The 20,766-nt window shown below is 44.3% G+C and overlaps 1 protein-coding gene across 2 annotated transcripts in view; it reads right to left on the bottom strand.

Moving 5' to 3' along the window:
- Positions 1–472: 472 nt before the first annotated feature.
- FBXL18 (F-box and leucine rich repeat protein 18) overlaps positions 473–20,766 on the bottom strand; it is a 57,625-nt gene continuing 37,331 nt past the window's right edge. Inside the window, exons 5-6 of one of the 2 annotated variants that reach the window (XR_005455329.1) lie at positions 20,222–20,287; positions 1,536–1,619 (exon numbers count right to left, since the gene is read on the bottom strand). Coding sequence is in view for 1 of the 2 variants with exons in the window: in XM_038762378.1 (XP_038618306.1) it covers positions 1,463–1,619 (157 nt within the window). In the remaining variant the exon portion in view is untranslated. Of the gene's footprint in view, positions 1,620–20,221; positions 20,288–20,766 lie in introns of both variants that reach the window. The other variant, XM_038762378.1, reaches the window with a different exon arrangement.

Below are 20,766 nucleotides of genomic sequence, written 5' to 3'. Positions count from 1 at the left end.
ATTTCCACAAAAAGCTATTCACTTTTGGAACAGCTTCTTTAGTTTTGAAAGTGCTCAATAAATAAGGCAATTGGGAGGTTGGTTGGGCGGGGGGAGGGGAACACACACACACACACACACACACACACACACACACACACACACACACACACACACACAAACACCCAGACCACAACCGCGCCTCAAGTTTTCTTTCTCAGTTTAATACAAGTTATTCAACTGGAAATCAAACATATCTTCTCAGGATACTTCCAAGTCTCAAAAAGCCACCTTAGGTAAGCTCCTAGGGCTGGAGTTCGGGTTTGGGGTTGCTTGTGTGACAGGTAACCACCGTTCTTTGGGCTAAAAACTGAGCTGGAGTGGTTCCAAGTGACTTTAGCTCAGAAATGATTATTTCAAAAATCAACAGGAAGTGGATCCTCAATCCCTTTCTTTAATTAAGATGTGTGAATTAAAACATCTGAGACATGGCTGGATTACAATGACGGTAATCTTATTTACTGGAAGAACAGCTAAAAATTTGGAACTGGAGAGCTTGAAAAAAGCAAAAAAAGTCACATTTGTTCTGTCATGTGGCTAGTAACAGCAGCAATAAAGCATGGTAATTGAAGATTTGTAAACCAGCAGTCATTGAAAATGTGTAACTGTGTAGCATCTCTGTGATCTGATTGTTAAATACCACTCCATCTCAAAACAAACACCACATTGCACCTTATTAGAATTTTGGGGACCAATCGGAAGAAAATAACCTGCATACAAAACTGCATAATAAATGGTCCAAATGGCTCAATCTGGAAGAATGCTCATGAAAAGGTTTACAAAGTGAACTTTACAAAACACTGTCCTTTGAAATAAGTGAAGAAGTTACAATAGTCATCCCAGATGTTATCCTGAAAGTTTTTTTATGTGCAAATATATAAACAATCTCAGTACTGACTGGGTAACAGGGACTGTCTCCATCCATATGAACTGCATGCTTCTACTAGTTCTCCGTAATAAAGGCTGCCCACTTCATTTCTCCTTATATAATCCTATTAACAATTAACCCTCAGCGCCAATCAAGTAACAAGCAGTCACAAAGAAAAGTGCCTGAGATAACAGAGGATACAGAGCGTACTGCCAAAGTACACAGAAACATATTGAGTGAAATGGAGTGGGATGAGGAGAGTTTTTTGTTTTTTTTTTTTTTTTGCTCCTTACATCACAGACCAAATAAGTGTTATTAACCATGAGGAACCATCCAAACACGGCTGATGGAACTTTCCGGGACAGTATCGGAGAGCACAAGCAGCAGCTGCCATGCCCGGCCTCGTCTAGCTTTAGGGTGCAATTGGACTGAAGTGATTGTAAAGCATCCACTAAGGCAGCCATAAGCTCAAGGAGGGAGAGGGAAGTGGGATGAGGCCCCCCGAAAATGGTTTCAGCTGTCGATACAGACCATCCCGCTTCCACTAGAGCACCATCACCACCACAAGTTGGGAGGTTCTTCTGCCACTCTGCTTTTAAACAAGGTAATCTCATCCAGGTGCATCATGGGGACATCTCTGATGACATCAGTCAAGCCCTCGTGGAGCAGGGGGAAAATGACGACATTTAGTGCAGGGCGGTCGGCCTGGAAACTAAAATCAGACACATAGGTTATTCGCCAGCTAGGAACACGCCTATTTCAAACACAAAGTCAAGCTCAGGTGGTTACAGGGCAGATAGAAAGACAAGGAGGACAACGACTAAGATAATGATGATAATAATAACATTTGTTCAGTACTTACTATGCGCCAAGCCCTGTACAAAGTACTGGGCTAGATGTGAGATAATCAGGTACCACATGGGACTCACAGCCTAAGATTCTAGAAGTTTTTGCCTTGGCTGTGGTTCAACCAAGACCACTGACTGACTGAATGGTTCCTGGCCATTACCAGCTAAGCTAATTTAGAAGTGATGTTCCTGGGTCAAAAGGCACCCTATATTCCAAAAATGTGCAGGCAGAAGGGAGATGGGAAAACAAGCCAGAAGAACTCTAGTTGTGGCTACCTTTGTTTCCCCCCCCTTCTAGATTGTAAGCTTGTGGTGGGCCGGGAATGTGTCTATTGCCATATTGTCCTCTCCCAAGCTCTGAATACAGTGCTGTGCACACAGTATGCGCTCAATACAACTGAATGAACTGGATGGTGACCCTCATTGGAGGTTCAACAGAGGAGACTGCGTCTAAACCAACCTTCTCTATATAGCCCTGCTGAGAGCTCACCTCCTCCAGGAGGCCTTCCCAGACTGAGCCCCTTCCTTCCTCTCCCCCTCGTCCCCCTCTCCATCCCCCCATCTTACCTCCTTCCCTTCCCCACAGCACCTGTATATATGTATATATGGTTGTACATATCTATTACTCTATTTATTTATTTATTTATTTTGCTTGTACATTTCTTTCCTATTTATTTTATTTTGTTGGTATGTTTGGTTCTGTTCTCTGTCTCCCCCTTTTAGACTGTGAGCCCACTGTTGGGTAGGGACTGTCTCTATGTGTTGCCAATTTGTACTTCCCAAGCGCTTAGTACAGTGCTCTGCACATAGTAAGCGCTCAATAAATACGATTGATTGATTGATTGATTGATCCCCCCCAGCCAAACCTCTTCTCACCTAAAGGCCCAATGGTCTTTGTGTAGCCCTTGATGGGGGCTCCTTGGCCCGGAGCAGAATGAGACTTTGCGGTTACCTCCTGGAGCAAACCCAAATCCTTCAGTGTCCCCCTAATCCACACTGGCTCCAAGTAGCCCTCTTAGGTCTGCCCCTACACACCCATCATGGGGGCAATTCTCATGACATCAGTCAAGCCCTTGTGGAACAGGGGAAAACTAGACCAGGCCACCATTAGACTGATTTTTTGGGGGGTGGGGGTGTATATGTGTCAGGAGGGCAGGCAGGGAAGGGGCAGCAGGAGGACGTGTTGATGTGCAGTTGAGGCACTTTGCAGACCTTCGAGTGGCCTAACCTTAAGCAACATCGGCAATCAGAAACTCAATTTTGAGGATTACTCTACTTATTTTATTAATGATGCGTACATAGCTATAATTCTGTTTATTCTGATGGTATTGACACCTGTCTACTTGTTTTGTTGTCTGTCTCCCCCTTCTAGACTGTGAGCCCGTTGCTGGGTAGAGACCATCTCTATATGTTGCCGATCTGTACTACCCAAGCGCTTAGTACAGTGCTCTGCACACAGTAAGCGCTCAATAAATGCGATTGAATGAATGAGTGAGGTCTACTTAATAGATCCTGACAGAGGGACAGAGACTGTAAATCTCACTCAATCATAAATAATTTTACACTTAGCACCTGAGTGAAAACATAGTCTTAAAAAAAAGAGAGAGAGAGAGAAACATACTAGGTGGAGATGCTAAGGGTTAAAAGGTACAAAGCAAAACATGGGCAGGGCACTTCAGTGACTCATGAGCTAAGAAAATGCCTATTTTTTTTAGTTTTTCTGAATACCACCACTGAATTTGCTAAAAAGAACTGATTGTAGTGCTTCTGTTTAATATACTTAATTTATTCCACCACCTCCTCTGCTTCTTTCACACAATATCACGCTCCCTTTTTGCTCCCATTTTATATCTACTGCCACCGCCCCACAGATATTGAGATTAAAAGACAGGTGGGGAGGGGAGAGGGAGAGGGAGGGAGGGAGGGAGAAAGAGAAAGGGGGGAAGATAGGCATAAAGGCAGAGAGGAATACTTGTAAAAAGGCACTAGATAGCAAAGGGGATAGGAAAGCGATGGTTTTTTAATGCTATTTGCTATGCACTATGTGCCAGGCATTGTACTAAGTGCTGGGGTAGATACAAGCTAATCACATTGTACACAATCCATATAGCTCACCATCTTAATACCCATTTTACAGATGAGATAACTGAGGAACAGATAATTTAAGTGACTTGCCCAAGGTCATACAGCAGACAAGTGGCAGAGCCAGGATTAGAACCCAGGTAAATTCCAGGATCACAGGATTGACAAAGGAATGGAGAAAGAAGGGAGGCAGGAAAGCAGCATTTCTACTTTTAATCCAGTAAGGTACCATTCCTTCTGAGAGTTTTAAAAATACACTTGTCAAAATATCTTATAGGGATTTCAAAAAATTATCTGAATTGAGAGGACTAGGTCAACCCCAAAAGAAGCAGAACTTTGCCAGGGGAGGGAAGAAAGTCAGTAAAATGCAGAAAAAATGTAATACTCACTGTACCTGCCACATTTATAGAGGAGGTTTTTTGAGTAGGGTTAGTCTTATAAAAAAAAAAAAAAAGCACCACACAGAAAACAGAATATTTTCATTTGGTGAGAAAGCTTTGTCAAAAGAAAAGGCTAGCCTCTCCTTAAACGTGCTGAAAAGAAAATACAAAGACACAGTCTTTACTGGTAAATATAAGAGGTCTCCATAAGGAAATTTCAAAGCATGTTACTTGGCTATTTGACACAACTAGTACAAACACAACTCCCCAAATATGTGAGTTTTGGATTTATGACATGTGTAAAATAAATGTCAGAAAGGATCTCATAAAATTTGATGTTTGGGAAATAAAACTGCCTACAAATACCTCCTGAATTTTGTGCTTTGGTTTTTTTAAAACTAGAAACTCTGTGTTACTATGAACCCTAAAGACAACATTCCACAGCAAGTCCATGCCTGCAAATTCCCTCTATGTAATTTACTTGATTTAAAACAAAATGAGACACACGTGGGTTATCATTATTCTCAACTGTGTGCGTGCAAAGCCTCTTCTTTTCTACCGCCTAGATCTGCACATTTCCAAACGGCTTTTAATGAGCTGCTGTCATAATGTTAAATTGGGATTAGCATTTTACCAAAAGCAAAGAATGTGCTGCAGATGCCATGTTGTATGTTCCTTCAATCCTCACCCTAAAGGCAATTCCATTCTTCATACAGCTGTCCAGGTGGACTTGGGTTGATTTTATTTTTTTTTTAAATGAACCACACTCAACACACTAGCACAGAAAGACCTGAGGCAAAGGGTGGAGGTGGCAAACCCCCCCCCCCACAAAAAACCTAAAAATACACACACACACACACACACACAAACGTAACATCTTCTTGAAAGTTCTGTCATTTTCCCTCTCCTACAATGAGCATCCATTTTGGATACACACAGCACTTAACAAATCTAAAAGACCGACAACATTTAGCAGGAGTGGAAGCTGGGAGATTCAAAAAGATGTTTGGATCCTACTTTGAAAGAGGACGGTGAAAGAGACCTGGGGCTTTGAGAAAGGGAATGAAGCCTCCAAGAGAGAGAAAGCTAGGAAGAGAAAAACGTTCATTTTTCAGCAATTAGCATCTAGGCTAAGCTAAAAGAATGACACCTAGAGAACTCTGACCTTTCAGTATTTGTTCTTTATTCAGACCCAACTACCACAAGGAGTGCAACAAAAAGCTGAGAACCACCTCACCTAGTAGCCTCTGTCCTAGGGTTCCTTACTGGGCACAAAAAGCCAACTACAGGATAGTTCAAATGAAGTCCACAAAGCAGAGATGGGCCAAGTAAAGAGTCCATTTGGGGAAGGGAACATCTGTTTCCCGGGTAAGCTTAGCTTCACGGCAACCTAAATTATATTTTGGCTAGCTCCTGTTACAACCCAAAGTGTAGTCACCCTAAAATGCTGACACAAAACGGGTTGCGCTGGGAAGTCAATCCAGCAACAGTACGGAATGTGAATTCATTCATTCATTTGATCATATTTGAGTGCTTACTGTGTGCATAGCACTGTACTAAGCGCTTAGAAAGCACAACTTAGCAATAGAGACAATCCCTGCCCACACCGGGTTTACAGTCTAGAAGGGGGGAGACAGACATCAAAACAAGTAAACAGGCATCAGGATAAATAAATAGAATTATAGATATATACGTATCAAAACAAGTAAGCAGGCATCGAAATGGAGCCTGTAGAGCAAAGGGAGTGAGTCGGAGCGATGCGGAGGGGAGGGGGAGCTGAGGAAAAATGGGGCTTAGTGTAGGAAGGCCTCTTGGAGGAGGTGAGCCTTCAGTAGGGCTTTGAAGGGGGAAGTGTGATTGTTTGGTGGATTTGAGGAGGGAGGGCATTCCAAGCCAGAGGTAGGACGTGGGCCGGGCATCGACGGTGGGACAGGCGAGGACAAGGCACAGTGAGAAGATAAGCACCAGAGGAGCAGAGTGAGCAGGCTGGGATGTAGGAGAGAAGGGAGTTGAGGTAAGAGAAGGCAAGGTGATGGAGAGCTTTGAAGCCAATAGTGAGGAGTTTTTGCTTGATATGCAGGTTGATGGGCAACTACCAGAAATTTTTGAGGAGCGGGGGGGTGACACGCCCAGAACGTTTCTGTACAAAAATAATCCGGGCAGCAGAGTTAAGTATGGACTGAAGCGGGGAGAGACAGGAGGTTGGGAAGTCGGAAAGAGCCTGATGCAGTAATCGAGTCGGGATAGGATGAGTGTGGCAGCGGTTTGGATGGAGAGGAAAGGGCAGATCTTGGCGATGTTGTGAAGGTAAGACCGGCAGGTTTTGGTGACGGAAAGGATATGTGGCGTGAATGAGAGTGGAGTCAAGGACGACACCAAGGTTGCAGGCTTGAGAAATGGGAAGGGTGGTTGTGCTGTCCACAGAGATGGGAAAGTCAGCGTGGACAGGGTTTGGGAAGGAAGATAAGGAGCTCAGTCCTGGACATGTTGAGTTTTAGGTGGCGGGAGGATATCCAAGTAGAGATGTCCTGAAGGCAGGAGGAGATGCGAGGCTGGAGGGAGGGAGAGAGAACAGGGGAGGAGATATAGATTTGGGTGTCATCCACATAGAGGTGATAGTTGAAGCTATGGGAGCGAATGAGTTCACCAAGGGAGTGAGACGTCAGCAAAGTGGATGGAACACTTGATTTTTCTCCATTCGCCAAACAAAACTGGATCAGAAACAGTGTAAAGTTTAGTGGATGAGAGGAGATGGAAGTAGCAGCCGGGCACCGCCTCCCCCACCGTCCCACCAAAGAAACTAAACCCAGAGTGCTCTCTTATTGTTTACTACAGTGCCTGCTGGGGATAAGGGACTGAATCCTGTAGAAATCATGGACCTATTTTTCTTAATTTTAGAAAGTCACATTACATGATATCCACTATCGAGAAAACGCTGAGGTGTTTTCATAAGCATTTTTAACACTGCCCAAGAGGAGCCCTTAAAATTCCACTTACTGGCAGACAGGCAGAGATGAATCAAGAAATGGACCAAGTTACTAGGTGTCAGTAGCTTTGAAAAACAGATTAATACTTCCAAATTGACTCATTTTCTATCTAGTTATAAGGAAGATGAATCCAACTGATTTGGCAATCTCATTCATTAAGCCTCTAATCTTTCCCCAGGAGACAGCCAGTGGTAAATGACTAACTGGAATGCAGAAGGGCACACTTTCCCAAGAAATGGCGTTTTTATTGACATGGGCCTCATTTTCCCAATCTCCCCTCACCAGTACTCTCAAATTATTGTGTTCACACTCCCTTCCTTTGGTCTTAACAGTTGTTTTTGAAGCGAGGAGAAAGTAATGTGTCTCCCAGCACGCACTATTCTTGAGTCAGGTATGGCCAAGCTTCAAAGACAGATGCCAACTCAAAATGTATGCCAGATGCTGACCATAAAAAACAAAACAAAAAAAACACACAACTCCCTTTCACTTTCTGTACAAACAAGAACGGCAAGCAACACCTGTTTAATAGAAGAGGCAATATCCACAGCAGGCAAATTAGAGTCTACACACTTAAAAAGAAAAATTATATAGCATTGTAGCAGCCAAGACGCCTTAAATCCATAATGCCAATGCAACAACAACAACACAAAACCCAGGCAGATCATCAAGTAATGTAGCCTGGCCATCTTTAATTTCAGTTGCATAGACCCTGCATAAACAATGCACCATTCAATGGTTTCCTTCCCCCTACATCCTATTTAAAAAAAAAAAAAGCTATCTGCTTTCAGTGGCCTCTAAGCAGATGTAAAGTGACTATGTCTACACAGCTAATTTCCACCCTTCCAGAGCTCTAGCTGCCTGAAACGTACTTTCATCTCCAAGGTGCATTCTTTCACGAAGCAAAGGGCCCCATTTACATCTACCTATTCTTTACAGGGACTCCTGAAGGGAAAGTGGGATACAAAGCTGGTTTTGTGTCCCAAGAAAAGACAACCAATTTCCTTGTGACATTCTTGCTGAAGACCCTTTTGGAATATCAATGCTGAGCAATTGCCAGCTTCCAACCCTGGAGTACTTGCAATAAGTGGGAGCTTTGTATGGTAGCAGGAGGAGTCTTAGACTTCATGAATAATCAATTATTTCTGCACCTTGAAAAGCCTCCCTCAGACCCACATGGAAGGATGTCATGACTGTTAAAGAGTCCTAAGGATCCCTGCCCCAGCTTCAATTTGCAGGGAGAGTCCTTAAAAATTAAAAGTGAATGAGAACATACCTGATCACATCTTTCACTTTATAATCAACAAGTTGTGACTGTGATTTGGTTTGAAACCAGTACTCCAACTGGCCAAACACGACTGAGAAAATGGCTTAATTTTTAGTGATCATTTGAGAAATAAGGATGACACAAGACAGCTCCTAGAAAGGATTTTTTGGTGGCCGTTTGTGGCTCCAGGAAAAGCAACATAACGTGACCTGAAGCTCTTCAAAATGTCACAGCTTTGATTTTCCTTCTGGAGACCCTGCAAAGGGAAACTGACTCTGCCTCATCTATTTTACTCCACAAATAGAGGAGAGTGGGAGAAACAGTTCAAAATGTGTGAACACTCCCACTTCACCACAAATGAGAGCCAAAAGGAAAATTTAGATCGATCAACAGTATTTATTGTGTGCTAAGCCCTGTACTGATTACTTGGGAAAGTTCAATGACATCATTAGAGATTCCCGGAGGAGTTTACAATACAGTCGGGGAGATAAATGAATTGCAGTCAGATGAAAGAAGGGAAAGGAGAAACAGACATGAACTAGAGCACAGGCCTCGGGGTCAGAAGGACCTGGGTTTTAATCCCAGCTCTGCCACTTGTCTGCTACTTAACCTTAGGAAAGTCACTGAACTTCTCTGTGCCTCAGTTACCTCATATGTAAACTGGGGATTAAGACTGTGACACCTATGTGGGACATGGACTGTATCCAACCTGATTACGTTGTATCTATCCCAGCACTTAGTACAGTGCCTGGCACATAAGTACTTAGCAAATTCCAATTAAAAACAAAAAAAAAAGTATGCAAGATATGAACTTGGATTCTCCGCCATTTGTCAGCTGTATGACTTTGGGCAAGTCACTTAACTTCTCTGTGCTTCAGTTCCCTCATCTGTAAAATGAGGATTAAGTCAATAAGCCCCATGTGGAACAGCCTGATTACCTTGTATCCCCCGCAGGTCTTAGAACAGTGCTTGGCATATAGTAGGCGCTTAACAAATACCATCATCATATGAACTTACGTGCTATTGGGGGCTGAGAGTACTTAAGGTGGCAGGAAACACTCCAGTGGCAGTTGGTGGCGACAGAAGAAGAAAAGAGAAACTAGGAAGAGGAGAAATTAGTGACGGCCTCCGGGAGGAGATGGGAATCCAGAAGGCCTGTGAAGATGGAGGGGAGCTGTGGTCTGTCAGATTTAAAGTGTGCTCCAGGCCGAGGGGAGGTTGTGATCATGAGGTCAGCATTAAGGGAGACAAGAGTGAGGCATGGTTAGCTTGGGAGAAATGAAAAGTGTAAACTGGGGTTTAATGGGAGAAGACAGTGGATTAGTAAGAGAGAGGGAGCCAAATGAGTACCTTAGAGATAATGATCAGGAACTTCTGCTCAATGTGATGAGGAATAGGCAATCATTGGAGGTTTAAGGAGTGAGATGTGTGCAGAACAACATATTATAAAAATAATGATCTGGGCGGCAGAGTGAAGTACGGGCTGGAAAGGGGAGAGACTGGAGGCAGGGAGACCAGTGAAGAGTCTGTCTGAGTAGTCAGATTGGGATAAGAAAGCACCGTATCAGTGTAGTGATCACTTGGAGAGGAAGATGCAGAACACAGAAATGTTGTGGAGGAAAACCCAACAAGATTTGGTGACAGACTGAATGTGGGGGTTGACAGAGGGGGAGTCAATGATAATGCCAAGATTGGGGCCTCAGAGATTGGGTGGAAGGTAGTGTTATCAACAGATGGGAAAGTTAAGTGGAGGAGAGGATGTGAGAGGGAATATGAGGGGTTCAATTTTGGACATACTGAGCTTGAAAGGTGCTGGCAAAACAGCCAGGAAGATTGCAGAGAAAGAGAGGTCGGATTAGCATGGTGCATTTGGGAGTCATTTGCAGAGAGGAGGTAGTTGAAACCACGGGAGTAAATGAGCTCCACAAGGAACTGCACGTACAAGTAAGAAGAGATGGGGTCTCAGAACAGATTCTTGAGGGATAAGCACATTTATGGGGTGGGAGGTGGAGGAAGAGCTGGTGAAAGAGGCTGAGAAGGATCAGGCCACAGTGGTAAAAAGACAACAATGAGAGAATTATGTCAATAAAACCAGGACTAGATAGTGTATCCAGGAGATGGGAGTTTCTCATAGTTTGAAAAGCAGTCGAGAGATCAAGGGGGATTAGGACAGAGAAGGGCCTGTTAGATTTGGCAAAGAGGGGCTCATTGGTGACCTTGGAAAAAGTGGGCTCAGTGGAGTGAAGCAATCAAGCTGGATTGTTAAAGGTCAAGGGGGAGTTGGAGGACAGAAAGAGGGACCAATGGGTGTATATAACCTGTTCGAGGAATTAGGTCAGGAAAGGGAAATGGGGGATGGGGTATCAGCTAGACTGTGCAGTGGGATCCAGAAGAGGGTAGTGTGTTTTTAGAGAGGGTAAGGAGCCACAGTGAGCAGAAGATGGCAGTCAGGGAGGGAGGAAAAGTAATTACATGGGTTTTTAGAAGGAACAGAGTTGGAGGCCCAGGTGGAAGGGTAGATTTTAAGTAAGTGGGAGATCTCCTAAGAGATGGCCAAGGAGGAGAAAGTGGATTTGGCACTGGAAAGGTGAAGGGGAGGACTTTGGGGCACTCATGCCTGATCATTTTGATTTTGTCAACAAAGCAGTTGGCCAGATTAGAGGCAGAAGAGTGGGGAGATAGGGGTCCAGTGAGTTTCACGAGGGTGTTAAGGGTCTACTGGGATAATCAGTGGGAGCAATAAGCATAAGAGTGGATGAGGGAGGAGAAATAATGTTGCTAAGCGGAAGAAGGTGTGTTGGGGGGAGGAGAGAGAGAGAGAGAGAGAGAGAGCGGAAGTGAAAAGCACCAACAAAATAAGTGCAAAAATTTGTGCTACTTCATATACAAACTGGAAGCTATAGCTCAGATTTACACAGCGAATTAAATGCTGACCTGCTACATTATTTTAGGCTTGTGAGCTAAGAGTACATTTGCTCATTTACCTCCTTACTAGTTAGGTTCACAAGATGGTGGTTTTTTAAGAACAAACAATCCACTACAGCTAAGAAATAATTCACTGGCTCAGGTCAGAAATAGTTCTATACAGCCCAGTAAGATCAACCTAATAACTATGTTCTCGAATATTTCTACTTCCCAATATATCCAAGATAATAATAACAATAATAGTAATATTTGTTAAGCACTTACTATGTGCCAAGCATTATACTAAATGCTGGGTTAGAATATAAGATAATCAAGTCAGACACAGTCCCTGTCCCACATGAGACTCACCCAGTCCAAGGGGGAGTGAGAATAGGTACTGAATCCCCATTTTACAGATAAGAAAATGAGGCACTGAGAAATCTGTGACTTGCGCACAGTCCCACATCTGTTGAGTGGTGGAGGTAGGATTAGAACCTGGGTCCCGAGTCCCAGGCCTGTGCTCTTTCCACTACGCCTTGCTAGAAAGTCTACATTTATATAATTGCCTTTCAGACTACCACAGAAAGGCCATTTAATAATAATAATAACAATGATGGCATTTATTAGGCACTTACTGTGTGCAAAGCACAGTTCTAAGCGCTGGGAGGATACAAGGTGATCACATTGTCCCACGTGGGGCTCACAGTCTTAATCCCCATTTTACAGATGAGGTAACTGAGGCTCAGAGAAGTTAAGTGACTTGCCCAAGGTCACACAGCAGACACGTGGGGGAGCCGGGATTAGAACCCATGACCTCTGACTCCCAAGCCCATGCTCTTTCCACTGAGCCACGCAGAAACAGGAAGGCAACTTAAATGGCCCAAAACTATGGCATTACAAATCCCAAGGCCCTACTCTGTCAGAAACAAGCCAAAATACATCAGGGACTTATTTTCCAACATCATCTGCAAATTAAAAAGTTACTGCAATCATTTCACAATTATGTCTAATTTCGCCTTCAAAAACCACATTAAGATTGCAGTTCGTTACTTCCTTTTCGCTCTCTTCACTTTTCCGTATTCTTTATGGGCAGGAAGTGATTCAGAGGAGCAGATTCCAATTCTACTGACCAAATGGGAAGATTTCCACAGAGGACATCGTGATAAAGGAAATGCAAGATGCTCCCACTGAGCTGGCACGGAGTCCAAATCATTAACCCAATGCAAAAGGAGTAACTCATTTCTCCTGCCCAAGACTTTCCTTTGTTCTTCCTATCAGCACGCTATACAACTTTGTATCAAGCACAGAATTTCTACGCCCCTAGCCTAGTTTCGCCACCTTACCCGCTTCGGCCTAAGACCAGGGAGGAGGGAACTTCAACAAAAGAGCAGAGGGCACGATAACAAGTGTAAACAGAGACGTCGATTATTTCACTGACTGGCTCTTGGCAATACACGGGCTTGTCAGGAGGCATGACATCATTCTTCAGAGCCAAAGATGGTGGCCTCAGAGGTGTTGTAATTTGGGTGTCCAAGCTGTTTCCCCTCAGGTACCTGAGAAGGGTACCTTTTGCTCTGTGGCTGCTGTAAACCTTTGCTGTTCAAAGGTCTTGCTTTTCTCGCCTCGAAGTCTCCACGTCATTTGGGTCCAAGCCCATCTCTAACTGCTGCTGAGGTATTCAGGCGGCCAAAGACTACATTTCAATCACTCAACTTGAGCTTCAGCTGGGGAGATAGAGGGAGAGACAGAAATCTGGGCTGAAGCCGAAGGGACTAGAGGTTGCCGCCCATTATGAGGATGAGATGAAGAGCAAGACTTCAAAGCATTAGGTACCTCAGAGTCGATACTGTAACAGCCTAGGACATCTTCCTTTCCTCTTTTCAGTGAAGAACCGAGAAAGGAAGCAACGTCATAAACATGTTCTCATCAGAGAGCTGAAGTCTTTGCAAATCAACTTTGGAGACCAAGAAGAGGCAAGATCGAGATGTCCACCAAGATGCTGTCCTCAAAAGTCTCTCCTAAAGACCTTTCATGCTACTTTTCATTAAGTATTACAGAAATCTTTCTCCTTCAGTGAACAGGGGACATTAAAATGAAAACTTTTTCAATAGTCAAGCTCCTATCCCTCCAGAACCTCTAATTTTACAAATATGTATTTATATTTTGACTGCTTTGGGAAGCAAAGAAGTCCCTGCATTTTTGATGCATACTTCTTGAACCACTTTAGAGTTTGAATGTTTGAAAACAATACATCGAGGTGCCGCGATATTGCCGCATTCTGACCCTCAAGCAGGAGAGAGTTTTCTCTGGAGGAGGTAAAAAGGATGGAAAAAATTTTATCTGCCCCTTCCCCACCACACCATCCAGAGAAATGAAAAGTAGATACACTTCCTTCCTCCTACTTTGGGGTTCAGAGACAGTGAAAATGCCAGGGTTTAGGGAGGACAAAACGTGACCCAGATCCTCAGAACATGGCACGCTACTTGTTATAATAAAGTGGTTCTCAAAGCTCTTGCCTCCTTTTCCTGCCTCCCAATACCCAGTAAACACACCTCACTCAAAAGGGACTCTTCTGCCTCTCCTCAACTTCTGTCAGATTCTTCCAACTCCTTATAGCCCTTTACCAATAAGTGACAGGGTCCCATTGGGTGAAATACTTAACGGTGAATTCATTCAATCGTATTTATTGAGCGCTTACTGTGTGCAGAGCACTGTACTAAGCGCTTGATGACCTCTGTGAGGTGATCAACTGGCGTTCTTGGCCACAAGGAGGTCGGCGACCTGCAGACCACAGAAACCCTCTATAACTAAAGCAGAGGGCAGCCAAAAGAAGTTTTAAAAATCCATCACCCCATTCTGAAGGACAGTTCAGCGTGAACGATTACTCCTCGTATAGGATGCTGCTGGGTAGTTCGTTTTGGTTTTATTTTTTATCATTCTACAAAAGTAAAGAAATGGCCAATTTTGTGGAACCTGAACCTCTTGCTACAGAGTAACAAGGGATTAATGAAAGTCATCAAGGGTAACTATTTTGTGCCTGGCAGTAAAAAGGTGGAAGCAGAAAACACAATCAATGGTATGGGTGCGCAGACACTAAGTGAAGCACTGTTGACATTGTAGCTCCAGTTACAGAGGGCTGTACAGGCTTGCTAGGTAGGGTTGTGCCCCACTGGTTAAGTGCCTATAGTACCTCTTGGCTGAAGACGCTTGGTATTAGTGTCTAGACTACAAGCTCGTCACGGGCAGGGAACGTGTCTGCTAATTTTGTTATACTGTACTCTCCCAAGTGTTTTAGTACAGCGCTCTGCACATAGTAAGCGTTCAATAAATACTATCAGTTGATCGATCTGAGGGGCAAGAGCTGCACCTTTCGCAGGCAAGGCTAGCTTCACGTTGTCCAAAATGGGCAGCACCAGAGACGGACACAAAGGAAAAGGCCACACCCACCGCTTACTCTACCTCGCCCAGAGTGCCGGCCATTTATTATTAATCCATTCTGTGACAGGATGATTCAGGGGTTTCTAAGAGGGTCAGGAAGCGAAACAGACAATGAGAACTAGAACAAGCTGTTGTGATGATTCACTACACCCATCCGCTGATACATTAAACCCTCGGCAATAAGGGCTGAGGCTAGCCTTGCGACAGCTAGTGAAGTGGGATATGCCGATCGAGTGCCAATCCGACGGCGATACGGGAGGCGGGAAGAATAACACAATGCCTTCGAAAGTTACTTTCCAAGATGAGAAAGTGGATGGGAGTAAGGGAAAAACTCTGTTTATTCTACGGGAAAGATAACACTGCTTGCCCAAGAGGCAGTGCTAAAGACCACAATGGAAAACTCCCGAGTTCTCAGTGAGGAAGAGTTTCTCTCTTAGGTCTAATAATACTGACCTTAGAGATGCATTTCTCCTGAAATCTGAAGCAAGGTTTGAGCACCTACAACTGTCACTGAGATGAACTATAATTAAAATCTAAGCTGAAGCAACAGAGCAGAGAGAAATGTGTTCGAAACACTAAATAAACAGAAGGATGACTGCACCCATGCAGGAAATCAAAGGAAAGACAATAAAAAGGATTTAACGGTCCAAGGAACAGGTTGAAGATTGAAGGAGAAAAAAAACGAAGCTAGGACGCAGGGACTTGTCTCTCCACAGTTTATCTGACCCCCACGTGTGGGTATCGGCATCAAAGTCGCGGGTTGAGCTGGAGAATTAGAATGTGGGTCCAAACGGTGCACTGAATAAATAACTGGCTGCTACCACTGCCGTAAAACCTGCAGTGAGTCTCTGCCGGTGCTGTGTCCTGGCTCATCTTGGAGCTGCCCTGTCTTCCTTCTGAACAGGCCAGCCTGGCTCCTCCCCATCTAGGCCCAGTCCACCCCATTCTGTCCCAAGGGCAGATATTTTCATACAGGTGGAAGGATAGGGCAGGGGTAACTTTGATGACCACCATGCCAGTAGAGATCTGCACTATTTGCCACTTACCAGGACGGGCCCCAGAGCCTGCAAGGCTCACAGCAAGGCTGCAGGTTAGCTAGGTCAATAGGGTTTTTTGTGTTTTTTGTTTGTGTGGGTGGTGGGGAGACACGGTCCAAGAAAACTGAGTGAATATGCGTACTAAACAGTACCTGGAGGATCTCTAGTAAAGGGGAAAAGAAAAGCACAAAGGAGAAATTTCCCACTCCTCCACCGCTGATCTCTTCACCGTACCTCGCTCTCGCCTGTCCCGCCATCGACCCCCGGCCCACGTCATCCCCCGGGCCTGGAATGCCCTCCCTCTGCCCATCCGCCAAGCTAGCTCTTTTCCTCCCTTCAAGGCCCTGCTGAGAGCTCACCTCCTCCAGGAGGCCTTCCCAGACTGAGCCCCTTCCTTCCTCTCCCCCTCGTCCCCCTCCCCATCCCCCCATCTTACCTCCTTCCCTTCCCCACAGCACCTGTATATATCTATATATGTTTGTACATATTTTTTTTACTCTATTTATTTATTTATTTTATTTGTACATATCTATTCTATTTATTTTATTTTGTTAGTATGTTTGGTTTTGTTCTCTGTCTTCCCCTTTTAGACTGTGAGCCCACTGTTGGGTAGGGACTGTCTCTATATGTTGCCAATCTGTACTTCCCAAGCGCTTAGTACAGTGCTCTGCACATAGTAAGCGCTCAATAAATATGATTGATGATGATGATGAGAAATCTGAATTGATGAAGCTTGTCAAACAAGAAGCTACAATTACCTGACAATGAAATTTGGGCTTTCAAAGGAAAATATTTTCAGAGTGAATGATAACAGACCGTTTTCCTCTCCCCCAAAAGTGGTCAAAATCCCATTGTTTGAGTCACTGAAAAAAAAAGTAAAAACTCAGTGGATATTTAATATGGCAGGCTACACCCTGGGAAAAATATTGGTGAGGTCTTAGGGGATGGACAAGATAACCTAACAGATCTTTTCTCATGCTAATGTTGATAATTCTCTGAATTCTCCGGGCAGAGTCATAAAAAAAAAGTTACGTACTAATAACCTAAAACATCTCTGTGTGTGCGTATCGTTTAGTTTCTATTGTGTAACACAGGCCTGGTGGAGAAGATAAAATGCTGAACATTGAACACACTGTTGTCATCAGTGTGGACGTGGCTGCTATAAACCACATCTCCACCTACTGGGCACGCCTAAGCAATCCAAAATTTTCAACATTTGCTGAACCAGTGTTGGGACTCTGCCGCCTCAATTCTGCCTCTAATTCAGTTCAATTCTTTCCTTCTATTACAACTTTTGTGCTTAAATAACCAGGCAGCTTTAACGGTTTGGGCAATCAAATGAACAGGGAGCCCCTACTTGCAAATACGTTGGCTCTGCTGTGTAAAAGAGCAAGGACACCGCAAGGCTCCCAGGTGTCTTTTTTTTTCATTCTTTCATGGTATTTGTTCCGTACTCTGTATTAAGCCCTGGGGTAGAGCCAAGTTAATCGGGTTGGACACAGTCCACGTCCCACATGGGGTTCACAGTCTTAACCCCCATTTTAAAGATGAGATAACTGAGGCACTTGTCCAAGGTCATATAGCAGACAAGCGGCAGAGCCTGGATTAAAACCCAGGTCCTTCTAACGCTCAAGGCCATGGTCTATCCACTAGGCCACGTTGCTTCACAAGACAGTGAGCTTCTGCCGTCTTCTACCACAGGACATCATCATCATCAATCGTATTTATTGAGCGCTTACTATGTGCAGAGCACTGTAGAGGACAGTGAAGATTCATTTACTATGTAGGAAGGGGAAGTTGTCTGTTATATGGTGTTGTCCCCTCCCAAGCATTTAGTACAGTGCCCTGCACACAGTAAGCGCTCAAATACCACTGATTGATTGTTAGCTGGATAATGCTCATTTTCTCTCCGGTACACAAAGTTCCTCTGCTTATTCAGCAATGATGTTTTGTGCACAGACAAAAGGTAGTATGTTCTGAGCATCTTAGAGAAAACTGACCCTTTCTGATCAGAAAAAAGTTTTCAGCGTTCATTTCAGCCCAAGAGTGTTTTTGCAGCAAATGCAATGCTTGTGATGGATTCTTGCATAAAGCAGATAATTCAAGGAGAACAGGAAATATGCCCACTTTCATAGAGAGGTGGATAAAACCTGTTTTAGCAGCAAAGAACTGGGAAACACTGTTGACATTTTTTGTCTTCCAAGTCACTGCCTTCTACAACTCCAAAACTTCCTCATTTTTTAAAACGGTATTTATTAAGCACTCATTATGTGCCAAGCACTGGGACAGAAACAAGATCATCAAATTGGACACAATCCCCACCCCATCTGGGGCTCAAGGTCCAGGGCAGACTGCCATGTTTCATCCCTGCTTTGTAAATGAGGAAACTGAGGCCCCCCAAAATTAAAGGATTTGCACAGAGCAAGCAAATGGAGGAGCAAGGACCACAACCTGAAACTTCTTCCACTCAGCCACATCTCTGTTCCACTCTTCTAAAAGTGCCCGGCACATAGTAAGCGCTTAACAAATACCCTAATTATTATTATTATTCTAATTGAGGAGCAGCACTGCCTAGTGGAAAGAGAACAGAACTGGGGGTCTCTCCATCCCCCCCATCCTACCTCCTTCCCTTCCCCACAGCACCTGTATATATGTATATATGTTTGTACATATTTATTACTCTATTTATTTATTTATTTATTTTACCTGTACATATCTATTCTATTTATTTTGTTAGTATGTTTGGCTTTGTTCTCTGTCTCCCCCTTTTAGACTGTGAGCCCACTGTTGGGTAGGGACTGTCTCTATATGTCGCCAATTTGTACGTCCCAAGCACTTAGTACAGTGCTCTGCACATAGTAAGCGCTCAATAAATACGATTGATGATGATGATGATGATGACCTGGGTTCTAATCCCAGTTCCACCACTTGCTTGCTGCGTGACCTTGAGTTTGTCGCTTAACTTTTTCTGTGCCTCAGTTTCCTCCTCTGTAAAAATGGAAATTAAACACATACCTGTTCTGCCTTCTAAGACTGTGAGCCCCGTGTGGGACAGGGACTGTGCAACCGGATTATTTTCTATCTCCTCCAGCGCCGAGTACAGCGCTCGGCGCATCGTAAGCCCTTAAATACCACAGTTCTCATCGCTGTCGTTATTATTGTGTCTCCTCCCCATTCTCCCTCCTCTGGGTGGCCCCAGATCATGGGTCCACTGGCCCGATTGGGGCTTCACTATCCTGAGGCTGCCTCAAACCCCAACCCCCGTAGGCTCGGCACTTGTCTGCACTTCTGGACCGCTTGCAGGCTTTGCCAGTTCAGGGTCCCCTCAGTTGGGCTCCCCCGAAAGTCTCCTCACCTCCAGATCACAGACCAGAAGCTGCTCTTGCATTTCTGTGGTTGACTAAAAACACGTGTATTACTATTAATATAATTATACCAAAGATGTAGGCTCACAAAAACATAGGACCTTTGGACATTTGATATTCGCCCAGCTTCACAGCACTTATATATGTACCTTTAAATTAATATAGTTTAAGCTATCTATTCATATTAATGTCTGCCTCCCTCTTTAGACTGCAAGCGCATTATGGACAAGGAACTTGTTGGGTAACTCTGTTGTATTACACTCTCCCAAGTGCTTAGAACAGTGCTCTGCACATTGTAAGTGCTCAATAAATAGCATTGCTGTGTATTCCGCACTTGGTTATTTGGGCTGCACACACAGTCATTTAGTTTGGTCAATAAGAAGTTTCCCTGTGCATGCCAGAAGGCAGCAGGTGCCTGGGGTCCCTAGTGCCAAAGCTAGGGGAAAAGACGGAGTAGCCAAAGCACAGCCTCTCAAAACCATCCACAAACTCACGTGCCTCTTACCCACTGCCCATACTCTCTTGCCCCCACTGCTTCCTGCCAGATGGGAGAATTACAGTGGGAGGAGGTGGGTGGACTTTTGTTTTTGGGGAGATTTTTTTGTTGTTTTTTGTTTTTTTTGTTTTGGGGAGTGGGGTTACACGATGCTTAGCCACACAGTTTCGTATAAGCAACCGCATGAGACCATGTAAAAAGATACCAAGACACCTAGTCCAATTTTTTGGGGTGTTTTTTAATCAGCCTGCCTCCCTCCACGAGACATAACCAGGAAGTCAAATTCATGAAATTGCTATTCTTTCCTAGGCACCCTGCTCAAATGGGAATGTGGCTACTTGCAACGCAAGCTGATGCAACAGTCTGTACATCTTTCAGTTCACTCCATACACCCGAGATACTGCAGCAATTTCCAGTCTCCATGTCACAGGGCGCACAAGATCTCCTATAGTCACCAAGAGCAACCTCTGGGCAACCTCCCCATTCCCACCTCTAGAAAAAAACAATACATACGAACTATCGTCAAACAGACTGTCCAAGGAAGCATCTCATCAATTCCAATTCTACTGCAGCCTGGACCTGAAACAGATTTATCATAACAGCAAATTACGGAGATAAAGTTGGCCGGACAGGCCCAACAGGCCTAGCCTTGTGGGCTAACATGAGCCCGCATCCCCCTGGAATTTTGCTAGACACCTGCCTAAACTTAGTAAAAACTAATCTGCACCAGCCTGATGTGGCTCACGGACTGGCTTATGTGACATTCTCCATCGTCGGGGCATTGAACTGGCAGTCCTTTATGAATGCTGCTGTTTCTGCTTTCCTGGTGCTTTCTCTGCTTCCACAGATTGCTTGCTCTGTACAGGATTTGCCCAGTGGACATTATCCTTACAGCCTTAAAACCCTGGATGAAAAGAGTCACTGACAAGCCGTCCCAAATTCTAGAGTGAAAGTTCCTCATTTAAGTGCTGAAAAGAGGACTGAGAATACTCCAATCCCAAATCCCTTTAGTGAAACCAATATATAAGAGCCCCTGTTGATGCCGGCCTCAGCCCCTC

The sequence above is a fragment of the Tachyglossus aculeatus genome, chromosome 21 (genome assembly GCF_015852505.1).
Source record: "Tachyglossus aculeatus isolate mTacAcu1 chromosome 21, mTacAcu1.pri, whole genome shotgun sequence".
Lineage (NCBI taxonomy): Eukaryota > Metazoa > Chordata > Mammalia > Monotremata > Tachyglossidae > Tachyglossus > Tachyglossus aculeatus.
This window is presented reverse-complemented; position numbering and strand designations above follow the sequence as displayed.